Genomic DNA, 13,936 nt, shown 5'->3' on the forward strand with positions numbered 1-13,936 from the left:
GTGGATATTTGAATTGCGTGTAAATAACAGACGGAACATCTCAGGTTTGGCTGAGTGGATAACTGCATGAATGCACAGTACAATATATTAAAAGTGCCCGGTGAACATACAGTACCAGTCGAGTTTGGACACGCCTTCTAATTCAACGGTTTCCTTTATTATTATTATTATTATTTATTTTTAATTAAAGACACGATGTCTTAAAGTAATGGAGGTAATTTCTCTTTACTTAGTTGAGCAGTTCTTGACATGGATTACTAGTTATGGAATAGGGCTATTTACTGTATTATTTAATATTTACTGTTTGATCTCAAATACATTAATGCAGCAAGGGCCCCTCAGCCCAAGGCCACCCCATGTTAACCTAACCACGTCTTTGAACTGTAGGATGAAACCCACACAGACACGGGGAGAACATGCAAACTCCACACAGAAAGGCCCCCGTCGGCCACAGAGCTCGAACCCAGAACCTTTTTGGTGTGAGGTGACTGTGCTAACCACTACACCACCATGCCACCCATAGCTGAGGTCTTCACTATTGTTCTACAAATGTAGAAAACATTCAAGACACGTAAAAACCTACGAATATGAATAATGATTAAAAAACCCGCAAGCTGGCTTTGTAAAATTAGTCTTGATGATTCCATTCCATGAAAAAGGGAGACCAAATATCATTTCCAAAATGTTTTAATTCATCTCTGGTATATACACTTAAAAAAAATTAAACACACAACCATCAACAGTCACCAAAGACCTCGGACAAAACTGAGAATCGATGCATTAGTAGTATTACCTTTTTCTAACCTAAACGCTTAATGCTGATTTAGCAAACAGGTGAAATATTCCGGTTTTAAAACATGCAGCTTTGAGAACGATGCGAGTACAGCTGAAATCGTGTGTTGTGACACAAGTGGTACTTTAAAAACTGCTGTGATCAAGTGGTTTATGAAAATCAGATTAAAGCAAAGGTTTAGAAAAATTTATGCACAAGTATCAAAAGTAACATTAGCCTCCCGAGCCTGCTTAACCTTTTAAAACGGTGCATATTCTGCATTGCAGTAACGTTTTTCCTTCTCTAGAGAAGTCGAGCGAATCATTTCAGAGGTGAAAGAAAATCACTTCTGTGTGGGAATGGCACTGTTTTGTGGCTTTGTAAATATGTTAAAAGAGTGGTACTGAGCGCGTAAAGAAATTGTGCAATACTGTAATCTGCAAAGTGTGAATTTTGGATACTTTGATTTGCTTCACAGCAACATTCCTATATTATTTATATTATATATATATATTTTTTTTTTCAATAAAGAGAGAACTTTCTACCAATTTGAGCAGGATAGTAATAGCCAGTGTGAACTCTGACAAATGTATTTTGAGAAAAATGCATTATAGGGAGGATAACTGTGTGTCAAGGCTGGCACAACAAATAAGATCATTTAAGAAGGCACCCCATACGCATGCAGACCAGGAATCTGCAGAAAGCTCTGAGCTATAGCCACTGTAGAATGCCTACAACCCACACACCCTTGATACAGCCACCAAGTTACAGTAGGAGTTTTGAAGGGAATACAGGCCTACATGATGTATAGTCAAATGCAGTCACAAATACAAAAAAAAAGTCACAATGCAAATACTTATCATGGAAAAAGGTGTAAAGTTTGTCAAGTGCTCCATCACCCTGCTTATTTAACCTTCATATATTGCACATCTCTGTCCTTAGGTCAAATTCTAACATTTTGAACTTTTGGAGGAAAAAAAAAAACATTTCAAAATCTCAAAAGAAAACAGGTCCCCCTAGTACTTGTGATTACTATGTAATAAGGCTGTATAATTTAAACCTAAAACTCTGCTTCACCAGACCAAATCTTTTCCTTGCTCCGAACTTTATTCACCTTGTTTATTGCTGTCTTGCTTAGGTACAGAAGACGTGTACTGGCAGCATTTACAGTCCAAACCCATCACGCTGTTTTCACTTTCTATACAGTGTAGATAAGGAGACATTCAAGCTAAACTGCAAGCTGCTGAGGAAAAATGTTAACCATTTAGCTGCATATTAAGAACCTTTTTACATTACAAAAGCCTGACATCCATGCACCCCCATTTAAAGAGCCTAATGCTTAGTAATTAAGGCCAGAGATTTAGTTTTGCCTTATTCTAGCACTGTCACACCAATCCGTATACATCCACCTGTAAGGCCTGAAGTCTTATTGCCGTACTGCACATACCTCTGACACACAAACCAAGTCACAGAATGAGACCTTTAAAGGCTTCCTGGCTACTTGTAAACAGTCTACTTACATTTTCCCACCAATTAAAAAAAAAAAAAAAAAAAAAAGAGAGGAGACACACTTCAGAATTTTCAGAGTATATCTCTTTGTTGTACTACACTGCCATACCTCCTGAAAAGCTGGTTTTCCAGACAGAGATCAAGTCTAGTTTGGGACTAAATATGCTTATAGATCATTGAAAACAGTTCACAGTCAACAATTAGGCTAAATTCATGTGTGTTGTGACGTCCCTTTGATATCTCAGCTTGCCTGAGTGGGCCGCATGTTCGTTCCTCCACCATTAGTTCCTGCTTTGTGAGCTCCTGCTGTCACGTGGAAACCTGACTGAACAGCATTTGTGGCTGTAGGCTGTAACAAGCCGCCTGCATTTCCTGATGGCCCCACCCACTGCGTGGAGCCATAAGGAGCACAGGGGTAGGTGTGCTGCTGGGTTGTCAAGCACAATGAACCCTTCCTTCCAGCAGAAGAGTTGGAGCAGGGAGCACATACAGGACCACCCATGGTGCACAACTGCCCTGGTGCAGAGAACTTGCGAGGAACTCCCTATAAAGTTTAAAAAAAAAAAGTTTTTACAGATACGTTAAATTGATTTATAAATGATTAAAAAAGTTAGATAGTAAAAGACATTACAGCTAATAAAAGTGACCCATGATGAGCATTACTTACATCAAAGCTTTGTGAATTTTGTTTGCCATTCTTCTTGACCTGTGCGTGGCTCATGGCATCCCGAGCAAAATCATCCACCAGCTGGTGGAGATCATCTGTAAACGTGCCTTTTCGTGGAAGGTTAGCAGCTTGGTTCGACCCATTTTCTGCTTTATTTGTGAGGATGGTCCCTGTAATGGACATTCGGAGAAACAAGACACAGAAAAGAAAACTTAAATCACAGGCCGTTAAGTTATTAAGTGAAATAAAGTTATTTAGTCCAAAAATAACTCCATGTGTATAGAAATTACGGACTCAAACAAATAAAGAGGCAAAACCTTCTGACTGAACATCCTTAACAAATGTATTTGGAGGATCTGGAACGTTCTCTGTAGCTGGTTGACTGACTGAAGCCTGTTTGTTACGTTTATCTCCTGCAAGAACAGGAAAGAATTTTCAAAACCCGGGATTTGCCATCGTGACTAATCTGTTTAGCAATTATCCACCGAGCCTGAGGCAGTAACTGTTTTAATATAATTGCACAGGTGATTATTAAAAAAAATAATAATTTCAAACTTCAAAAGCAGCATGCAAATGTAATCACGGCATGGCGCAGGCTTGTGCCAGTTATCTATGCAGAGTCACATAAAATACTTTGTTTTGAAACTGATAAATCACAATTCCACCTTACATTTGAATAGTATTAGACCAAACTTCATAGCATCTTTACTGAATTTAGGAACAGTATTTCTTTCATAATTTGTAATTCTTCCTCCCTTACTGTGACGAAGTGATTGGCCCACTGAGCTCTATATTGAGGTTTTTCACCCACGTGACCAAGTCATGTGATGCATCGTTAGGCTGCCATTTTGGACGTCACGGCTCGAATCAGTTTGAATGCGAGGAAGGCGACAAACGAAAAACATAAAAGAAAAAGGAGCGAGATGCAGAAAACACCTTCACTATCCAGCGACGTAGGGCATTTACAGGGCGAGCAGAAGGAGAGGTATTTGCAAAAATTGAGGTTAGCAGGCTTAGAGAACGACGTTTACCTGCTTCCACCAGGATTGTTCACTGACGTACGGAAGTACACGAAGCCCTCGTCTTTACCTGACTTCGGCCCACATGATCTGTATACCCATGTCTTAAAAACCCATCGCCATACACAGGTGTTGATCTGAAAGCGTATAAGAGTTTGGATGCCTACAAATATTTTGCGTCAGGCTGGGTAACATGCCTACATCAGCGGGTCGTCCCTGGAGCCGGTGGTCGCCATTTTATTACAGCTAAGGTTTGTTCACATTTTCATTTACTTTCGGTCCTCAGGATAAACAAAATGTTATTAAATGTCATTGAAATAACTTCTCAGTCTGTTGAGACATGGCCCGTTATAAATTTGCTGTTACCAGGCAATGACCAAGAACTGTATTATTAGGGTCGGTGTCTGTGTTGTAGCAGTGCACTAGCAGCTAGCTGTTAGCACTAGCTAATGTCAACAACATAGTAGCTAGTATGTTACTGTAGCAATGTTTACGTTCAGTCATTTGGATGACTGTTAAAACCTTTCAGTCTCAAGTTTTTCCTTTACTGTATTTACTAGTTTACTGTAATTATGATCCGGCAGCTATTTACACCGGATCCAGTGTACATAGCTGCTGGAGCGTGCTCCGGCTTGCTCCCCCTCAAATTAAGCAGCGCGCTCTGGCTTGCTCCCAGAGCACTCCGGGAGCAAGCCGGAGCGCGCTGCTTAATTTGAGAGGGAGCAAGCCGGAGCGCGCTCCGGCAGCTATTTACACTGGATCCAATGTAAATAGCTGCCGGATCATAATTACAGTAAACTAGTAAATACAGTAAAGGAAAAACTTGAGACTGAAAGGTTTTAACAGTCATCCAAATGACTGAACGTAAACATTGCTACAGTAACATACTAGCTACTATGTTGTTGACATTAGCTAGCTTGACCTTCAAAATGGCGGACACCGGGGCGTCACGTGACCCTGTGACATCAGGTGAAAAACCTCAATAAAAATCTGGAGAGCTCACAGGCTCAGTGTGAAGCCATCTGGCTGCCATCTTACCACTCGCATTGTGGAGTGGAACGGTCATTTAGACTACTGGAAGCTACACAAAACTGGACAAGTTATTTCCGTAGTTGGTGAGAAAAATTACAAGAAAAATGCCTGCTTGTGCAGCAGTGAACTGTACAAACCGTCAAGTCAAAGGTTGTGGACGGACATTTCACCTGTAAATATTGGTGGTGTGTGAGATCATTTTTAACGTCTGTGCGCAGTGCCATGTGTGTGGACCTCCTATAGCATTTTCTGATGGTTTGCAAGAGTGAAGGGGAGGGGACGACCCACAGAAAATCTCATACATCGTCTTCTCTGTTTTTGTTGAAAATCTGACATTGATATCTAGGATGAACAGTCAGATTTTCGATGGAAATGTCCCAGGCTAGATCAAAGCCAAAAAGTCTAGACGTGGGTGATATTGAATGGGAGAGCTCAAGCTCAACAGCTCAAATTCAAAAAGAAAAATGAACTGAGTAAGTTAGCCTCAGTAGTCTAAATGAAAGGACCATAGCATTAGGTAGAAATGGCAGTGAAGGATGCAAATAAAAGAGCTGTTCAAAAAAAAAAAAAAAATCCTTGACTGAACTGGAAAAGGGGAAAAAAAACAGTGAAGAGGAGAGCACTATATGTAAGGAATGTGGGTAAAGTTGAGAAAATAAGAGAAGGTAAAGAAAGGAGTCAGGAAATGCTTTTCTTGGGGCAAGTTTGATCGGATATGATGGTTTAACACATAAGCCAAATACATGCGATGCAAGTGGAAAGATGACTTCATTCATCTCTACAACGGGAAATAAGCTAGGCACTCTCCAGATTTTATATAGAGCTCAGTGTATTGGCCACCATTTTGCCGAGTCACTCAAGGTGATTATCGAGAAATAGTCTGACTTTCTCGACCAATCAGCACGCACGATTTTATATTAAAAAAATCACATGCGTATTTATGCTAAATGGACAATAGAGCGTCTTTGTAGAAAATTATCTTGGTAATATACCTTGCTGATGAGGGCTGCTGTGGATGCTGCCACTACGGGAGGATTTGTTGCTCTTGCTTTTGGTTAGCCTGCGCCGGCCTCCTGCCACCGATACAGTGGAGGAAGCCACTATGGAGGGACGTGCTTTGCCCATCCGTTCAAACAGCTCCTCAAGTTCCTTCTTCTGTTTAGACTGCAAGGCCTGGCTCTCCATCGAATGCCTGTTGAAAGTAAAGAAATGAAGGCACATAAAATCAGGGAACAAATGAATCGGGGGGGGGGGGGGGGGGGGGGGGATTAATCTCAAGGTGCACTGAACATTTTTAACAAAATCCTACCTCTCCCTTAGCTGTCTGATCTCTCTCTTAAAGGCTTCATCCTCTGGCTCAGAGTCATCACTGCTTAAGTTCTGGGAGTTAGACTGGACTATGGGAACGCTTGATTTGCTAACATCTTCCTCTTCTTTTGAGCCTGCATCCTCCTTTCCAGCTGGAGTAACTGAGAAACGTCCCACTTTGACATCAGCACTGGAGGTCACCTGAAAGCGCCCAACTGTTGTCGTAGTAGTAGCAGCAGCAGCAGCAGCAGGAGGAGAAGCAGGAGGAGGAATGGATTCTAAAAGGTTATGTCCAGGGCTTGGCAGGGTTTGATGCTTATGAAGAGTGTTTTCAGGGCTTGAGACTGTTGAGGATGTAGATGAAGTTGTGGATGAAGATAACAGTATGGTATTCTGACAAGAGGTACCATCCACAACTTGATCAACGGCCACAGAAACCTGGAGACAAGATTATTTAAAAAAAAAAAAAAAATGTTGAAATATGATTGTTGGAAGGTTCAGTTAACCAAAAGACAGGAACGTTTCTCACTACCTGAAATCGGCCAAGTCTAAAACCTTCATCAGTTGGTGGCGTCACTGGCTGTTTGTTCTCTAAAGTAGTCAGGCCATCTTGGGGTCCATTTAAAGTCTAAATTATAGGAAAAGTTTTATTTTAAGAAAGAAAAAAAAAAAAAAAAAGGTGAAAAGACTGCACCAATACAAGGACACCAGCAGAAACCCTGAAGAGTACAAATTGTGCTTACCTGTAGTCTTTGTACACCAGGATCTACTTGACCAGTTTGCACTTGTACAGTAGTTGGACCTCCTTGGCTTTGAGAGGTAAACATGCCAGGAGCAAAGTGCCCACTGGAGTTCAGAGACAAGCTAGCTGGTGCCACATGGCCTGCAGTGGAGGCCAGACCAGGAGGTGGAGAACTGATGGTGTTGGGAGGTGAGGAGGTAGGGGCCACATCTGATGCATCAGGCTGGGCTGAGGAGCCTGAGGAGGAACCTTGGTCATGGAATAGAGAACGGAGCTTCTTGTCCAGTGCCTGGATATCCTCGATGCCTGGTGACTTTCCCTGTGTTTCCCCCTCACTCTCCGCACACTGGCTGGGGGCAACTACCGGCACAGGTGTGGAAGCGTGGGCAGGAGCAGGAAGCTGTTCTCCAACAGGGGTTGGAACAGTGATGCTGCTCTCAGGCAGCTGGTAGGGAACAGATGGAGTGGGAAGCGAGGTGCGACGCTGAGTGAGAAGCTGATCTGATGGGGCAAGGGAAGGGGATGTCCTGCCTGTTCGAGGTATCTGAACAGAAGTAGGTGGGGAATTGGAACCGACAGGCATAGTAGCAGAGGCGTTCTGTGCAACTGGGCCTTGGTATACAGGTTGAGGAGGTAATACTGAGGGCTGGCTGGTGCTGGGAGGCATTATAGTTTGCCCCTGTTGTGTATGGTTAGCTGGGGCAGGATCAGACACTAAAACAAGAAAGCAAGGTAGCTCAATCAAATGCATGTCATACACCAATGCAAGACCCTTATCCCTGCATCAGGAGAAATGACTCACCTGCCAGGTCATCTGCAAAAGATGTGCTGGCAGAAGGAGTGCCAAAAAATGACTCTCGAAGTCGTGATTCTGGTACAGGGCTGACAATGAAACGCCGCCCTGCTGAGTGCACCACCTGTGCAGCCACGCTGGGTGGCAGAGCTGTTAACGAAAAGGGATATCAATATTAGACAGTCGTGATACAATACCAACTTAACCTAAAAATGTCCATTATATTGTGCTTACCTGGCAGTTTAGGACTTGATATCGCCGGTATTTGTTGGTTTGCATCATCTGTCATCTATAATAAAAGACTGAACGTTAATAGACTTGCCTTGTACGTTACCCTGAGTGTTAATGAAAGTGCTGATAATTAAAATACCTGAGAATGGCCTTCTTTAGCAGCTTCTCTTTTCTCATCTGCCATATCTATAACCTCTTGCACCTGCTCTATAAAAGACTCACGCTCACTCTCCAGAATGAAGTCACTCTTGACCTGAATGCACAGTAAAATCCTTTATTAACAAAAACTTCTTGCACATCAACAAAATGGTTGAAAAGTCATTCGTTTTACAATAAGAGTTGGCCACGACAGTGGGCAAACTGACTGACTGACACAAAGTGGCAGGAGGAGCGACTCTACGTAGTTGAGTGTTTGACTTAACGCACATAAAAAGCTAAGTATTTTTCACCATTAACACGGAGTACGGGATTAAGCAGGGTTCAGCAGAAACTGAAGAGCAAAATATTTTTAGCTCATTATGACACTAGCACACTGATGCAGTGCATAGATGCAGCATTCCATACATTCATTTCCCTCCACAATTTTATTTTACTGGAAAGACAGCCGATTGGTGGCCAAATGTGCATTTTTTTTTCTGTATATTCCATAGATGGCGTGTATGGATATCGTGCTAGTCTGGCAATACCAGACAAACCATGGTGACTTGGCAGACATGAGGCTAAACATTGCTGCCCGGGTGCACGAAGGGTTAAGCAGCAGAAATTATGAACTTCCTAGCTTGCGTGGAGCAAGATCAAGTTTAATCTTGAGTATGGGTGATTAAGTGGCATTCTCTGGCAGGAAAGTGCTTCAGTAAAGAGCTGTATCCAGCTAGCTAGGTTGTAGTTTTTGTGTTATTATGAGACATGAAAGGGGGGGGAAAAAAGGCTACCATGATCTGTGCAATTTCTTCAGGGTTGTCTCCATCCAGGTCAAACTTAAATGTCACCATTTTCCTGTTATGGGTTTCCAGTTGGCATTCAGCCACTCTGTCACCGATATTGGAAATCTGAAACACAAAATCACAGATACAGAGGAAAATAATTAGGCATTTGGGACTGTTTTCATTAATAAACAATTTTTTTCCATTCTGTGACTGCTGAACTGTTTTTGTTAAAAAAAACTGTAGCTTGAGTGAACAAAACCATTCTCTACATTAACCATACGATAATATTTCTATGGTCTTGGGTACTGAAAAACTGCATGCAATTGGGATTACATTATCTACTTTGAAAAAACAACCAACCAAAAAAAAAAACCCTCAAGCGTTTTAAATTGTTTTGACATTTAAAAAAAAAAAATCCCACACTTAGCTTTGTTACTCTAGACCAGGGGTTTTCAAAGTGTGGGAGAGTGAGCCCCCCCTCAGAGAGCAAATAACCAACAGTGCCCCCCCCTTACAATTTTTGTTGCTATACTTAATGTTCCATTCGTATTTTTAAAAAATGGTTGTTGTACACATTATTTTTTTCTTTTACACATTTTAAACATCTGTGCTTTTTTAAAACTTTTTTTTTTTTACACATTTTAAACATCTCATAGCATCGTTAGCTAGCACCTCTTGGCAGACAACACACTGTGGCAGTGGAGCATCTTCAGATCCAGTCCATGAAAATCCAAACTTTAAATAATCGTGGTCATACTTCCTTCTTTTTTTGCTTGGCCCAGACTCTGTTTCCTCACTCACTGTAGCTTTAGGTACTTTTAAAAAAAAAAAAAAAAAAGATCCATTTTGTCTCTGGCAAAGGCTAGCTGAAGTTCGCTAAATGTCCGCAATAGTAACTTATTCTGGTTTATTTTTCCTCACATTGCACCCCCCTGAAGAACTGTGGCGCCCCCTAGGGGAGGCGCGCCCCACACTTTGAAAAGCCCTGCTCTAGACTATGGATTATTTGATTCCCCCCCATATGCTGATGATTTAAAGCCAATTTATGCTTCTGCATCGAATCTACACCATAGGGTACACCACTGTACGGCAGCCTGACGTGTAGCTCTCCTACACATCGTAGCAATCACACGTGATTGGGCCGCTTGGTAGCACTGCATTTCCGGCTGCTCCTTCTCTGTGCGTCTCGGAAAACTACCATCATGATATTGCATTAATATAAAATTTATACAGCGTGAGGTTCTACAGCAGCTGTAGATAATTACAAGAGCCAGTTTAATCTTGAATCTAATCTTACGGATTTAAACACTATAGCATTATTGTCGTGCCTCATTCCTGAGTGTGTACTGGGACTTTCGCTTCAAGCCACTACTTGCGAGTTAAAACACTTCAGAAATGCTTTCAGTGAGAATTCATTTGGTTTAAAATAGCGTTCCTCAACCTTTTTTCAGTCATGGCACCCTTCAGAAGTATGCAAATTCTCAAGGCACCCCCATATAAAATATACGCAGTCACGTTGACCATACGCTGACCCCGGCAGTAACGTTGGGACATGGGAAAGGGGGCCGTGAGACAAATTTTGATGATGCATGAGGCGGCGATGATCTGCATTAGTGTAACTATCGTTTTTTGGAATTTTAATTGATTTTATTTATTTCAATGTTAGAATATATAATTTTTTGCTGGCACCCCGGTTGAGAAAGGCTGGTTTAAAACACGCAAGGTTTCATTCCATCGCCAGTAAAATTTGTTTCAGAACAACATTTTCTATTACTCATACGGTTAAACATGGATATCGCATTCTGCTCTTCCTCGATAAGGCAAAAAAAAATAATCAGTAAATTGTGGTGTGTTTCATGCAACAGCGCCACCTGGAGGAGATGTGCACCTTACGTGAAAGAATACTTTACTCTGCATGAGCGTCAAAGCCGCACCTACGGCACAGATTCTATGTAGAAGTATAAATTAGCCTTTATAGTCTATTAATCACTGATGGTAATATAATAATAGTAGTACATGTGGTTTTGCACTGACTTAAACAGGATAAGTTTCTTCTACACACAACTAAAAATCAACTAACCAATTACATCAAAATTAGTCCAAACGTTCAGATTCCATTTCTTATTTTAATGAGTCTAAACCACTATTACTGATTAACAATCTCATGACTAAAAGGTATAATCATTAAATTTCTTTGGAAATCTACCAGAGAGAGGAACTTGATATCTCTTACATTAAGTACAACAAGCTTGGGCTTGGCAGACTTGTCATGACGTGAGCGGCTGCGAACTGAGCGGCGCTGGTAGCGCTTTGTGGAACTTTCTTCGTGCTTGCCCTCATTCCCATCACTCAATCCTGAAGCCGCATCTGACAAGCCACTGAGAATAAAGAACAGCAATATCTCAGAGTATTCAGATGGAGCTGATAATGTTACACACAAGCAGCCAATACTCAATGTATAATGAAGGGAAATAATGCACAAAAACATTCCAGGTGGAATTCATCATTCGGATTGGCATGTTTGGTCCCACCCCCGCCAAGACATACCTCTCTGCAGATGGTGGAATCAGCATGGACTGTGTTTGATTCTGATCTGGAGACTGGGAAACGCTCTGAGGAACCTAAAATAAAAAGGGCAACATTCTGAGACTTTAAATTTACCCCAATCATAGCTTCCTTTACCATGTTATCCCAATACGGACTACATTCAATAGCTACTTTTAAGACATGCTTACAATTTAGATTTTTCTGTCCAGGTCCTCTAACTCTAACGTGACAAAAGAAAGCTTGAAGGAAAAAGATATCAGCCTTCTTTTGTGGAAAACACACCCTTCTACTACGCACCCGGTGTAACTGAGAAGCCTGATATAAGAAATACAGATGTTCAGCATTTGGAGGTGGAGAGAAAACAGGAGGGCTGAGTTGATTTGGCCAAACCTGGCAACCAGCATGCAAGAAAGAGGGGGTGGGAATGCAAAACAGGAGAATGAAGTTAATGATAGAAGCTGAAGTTAAGCCACGTTTACTGATTTCAGAAGAATGAGGATATCAGCACCCATTTAAGAGTTATTTATGATGCCACTGTAACTCTATTGCCAGTTTATGTTCATGCAATACTTTATGCATAATTAATCGCTGGAATACAGACAAATAGAAAAGCATGAAATAACAGCACTTTTGCAACATCTGGGAACACGTCAAATATGAAGTTACAGTGAAACATACAGCACAAATGCAACGATAGATGCTTGCAAAGCCTATGAATTATAGTGGCAAAGAGAAAAGAGGAACAGTGAGAAAGATAGTGAAAGGGGAACCATGAATAATCATAACCTTCAAGCATTTTAACGAAGACCTACGTAAGGAGAAGTAAAATGATTTTTCTATGTAGGTGAAAGGAGAGAAAGTATCTCCACTTTAAGGAACAAGATGAAGTACCAAAACCCTCAGCAACAGAAAACTAGAAATGTGGCTTTTCATTAGCCACTGGTGAATTACCAAAGTTTCCAGCTGTGTGGTTTTTGTACCGACTACGCAAGTCAACTGGGACCAACGGGAACTAATGCTCTTTAGAGGAAGAGTAAGCAGTACCATTCATTACTATGACCTTGTATAAACTTGGGGGAAATGTCTGCTTTAACGGTACTGTTTTCAGGTATAACGGATAACAGTCATTATGTCATTATCTAAGCACTTCTTCCATTATGACCAACACTGGTGTGGTTGCGCACCATAATGATTACCGGTGGCTTTACTATCATCACTGTGTCTGATGTTAGGCAAAAACCTACAACCCCAAGATTCCTGATTTGGTACGTGTAGTGAAAATGGTCCGTAGTGTACCTGGACCACCTGAGAGCCGTGCGGTGGTGGCGGCTGAGTTGAGCTCTGAGGTGCAGCGTCCAGCGGGGGCTGGTTATGCTGTTGGGAGTTGCTAGACTGAACAGAAGCTGGCAGTGTGTTCTGCTAGCAAAAAAAACAGGCACAGACGGTTGATATTCAGACACTAATGATCAAACGTCTGAGTAGTTGCAAAGAAATGAACAGAACCAAGTGCTCAAAATGAGTAACAAGTGTCCGCAGGCATGACGAGTACCTGCTGTGGAGCACTATATTCAGGATGGGACACAGGAATCAGAGGCTGGGTACTGCTTCCTTGTGAAGAAGGAACCTGTGGCTGATGTCAGGACAAAGAACACAGCAGACATGAAACCAGAAACCAATCAATCAATTAATTACACTGGTGTTTGGTAGTGCAGAAAAACAAATAAACCGCAAAAGATGACCCACCAGGCTGTGTGGGTGGACAGCATGCTGCTGAGGAAGTTGGGAATGAGGGTTATGTTGTGTGGCAGAGGTCTGAGGTTGCTGCTCAGGCTGTGCAGGATGAGACTCGGATGCAGTCAGTGAGTACTGGCCATCCATACCACCTACAGCTGCAGGATATTAAATAAATAAATAAATAAATAAATAAATAAAATCATGACCAAGTCATTACAGGTGCTGACAAAAACAATTTCACGACGTTGCTTACATGAAGCAGGCACTCCAGGCTGCTGCTGCAGGTGGTGCTGCTCCCCCTCTGGCTCCTCTGTCTCTATGGGAACTGGTGTCAAGGTTGACATGGGGGGGTTTGTGGTGGAAGAGTGAGCAGGAGTGGGCTCACTGGGAGGCTGCTGACCCCTTTCCTCTTCCTGCTTCCTCTTCTCCTGTTCTTCCCGCACCAACTTCCGCTGTTCCCTCTTCCTGCTGATGAGAGCCACACGGTCCTTTATGGCCTTGGCTATGGTCTTATGATCGCCCTCACACACATAGCCTGAGTCAACCTGGAAAGTGATTAAGGAAGGAAGAGAGAGAAACACAAAGACAAAACAAGTCTAATAAGGAGGCTGGGAAACAGGAACAACTCAACCACAAAGACAAAATCAGTGAGATAA

At 42.0% G+C, this 13,936-nt stretch overlaps 1 protein-coding gene across 4 annotated transcripts in view; it reads right to left on the minus strand.

Annotated features, from left to right (window-relative positions):
- Window positions 1–671: 671 nt before the first annotated feature.
- Window positions 672–13,936, minus strand: part of wnk1a (WNK lysine deficient protein kinase 1a) — a 30,959-nt gene continuing 17,694 nt past the window's right edge. For 2 of the 4 annotated variants that reach the window (XM_060928186.1, XM_060928185.1), the window contains 17 exons: window positions 13,534–13,825; window positions 13,290–13,435; window positions 13,096–13,176; window positions 12,843–12,965; window positions 11,547–11,620; window positions 11,233–11,377; window positions 9,006–9,122; window positions 8,213–8,326; window positions 8,077–8,131; window positions 7,852–7,992; window positions 7,051–7,763; window positions 6,840–6,935; window positions 6,309–6,745; window positions 5,992–6,191; window positions 3,266–3,361; window positions 2,949–3,118; window positions 672–2,825 (listed from right to left, as the gene is read on the minus strand). In XM_060928186.1, coding sequence (XP_060784169.1) covers window positions 2,523–2,825; window positions 2,949–3,118; window positions 3,266–3,361; window positions 5,992–6,191; window positions 6,309–6,745; window positions 6,840–6,935; window positions 7,051–7,763; window positions 7,852–7,992; window positions 8,077–8,131; window positions 8,213–8,326; window positions 9,006–9,122; window positions 11,233–11,377; window positions 11,547–11,620; window positions 12,843–12,965; window positions 13,096–13,176; window positions 13,290–13,435; window positions 13,534–13,825 — 3,303 coding nt within the window. In that variant the 3' untranslated portion in view covers window positions 672–2,522. The remainder of the gene's footprint in view (window positions 2,826–2,948; window positions 3,119–3,265; window positions 3,362–5,991; window positions 6,192–6,308; window positions 6,746–6,839; window positions 6,936–7,050; window positions 7,764–7,851; window positions 7,993–8,076; window positions 8,132–8,212; window positions 8,327–9,005; window positions 9,123–11,232; window positions 11,378–11,546; window positions 11,621–12,842; window positions 12,966–13,095; window positions 13,177–13,289; window positions 13,436–13,533; window positions 13,826–13,936) is intronic. The other 2 variants (XM_060928187.1, XM_060928188.1) reach the window with 2 other exon arrangements.

The sequence above is a fragment of the Neoarius graeffei genome, chromosome 8 (genome assembly GCF_027579695.1).
Source record: "Neoarius graeffei isolate fNeoGra1 chromosome 8, fNeoGra1.pri, whole genome shotgun sequence".
Lineage (NCBI taxonomy): Eukaryota > Metazoa > Chordata > Actinopteri > Siluriformes > Ariidae > Neoarius > Neoarius graeffei.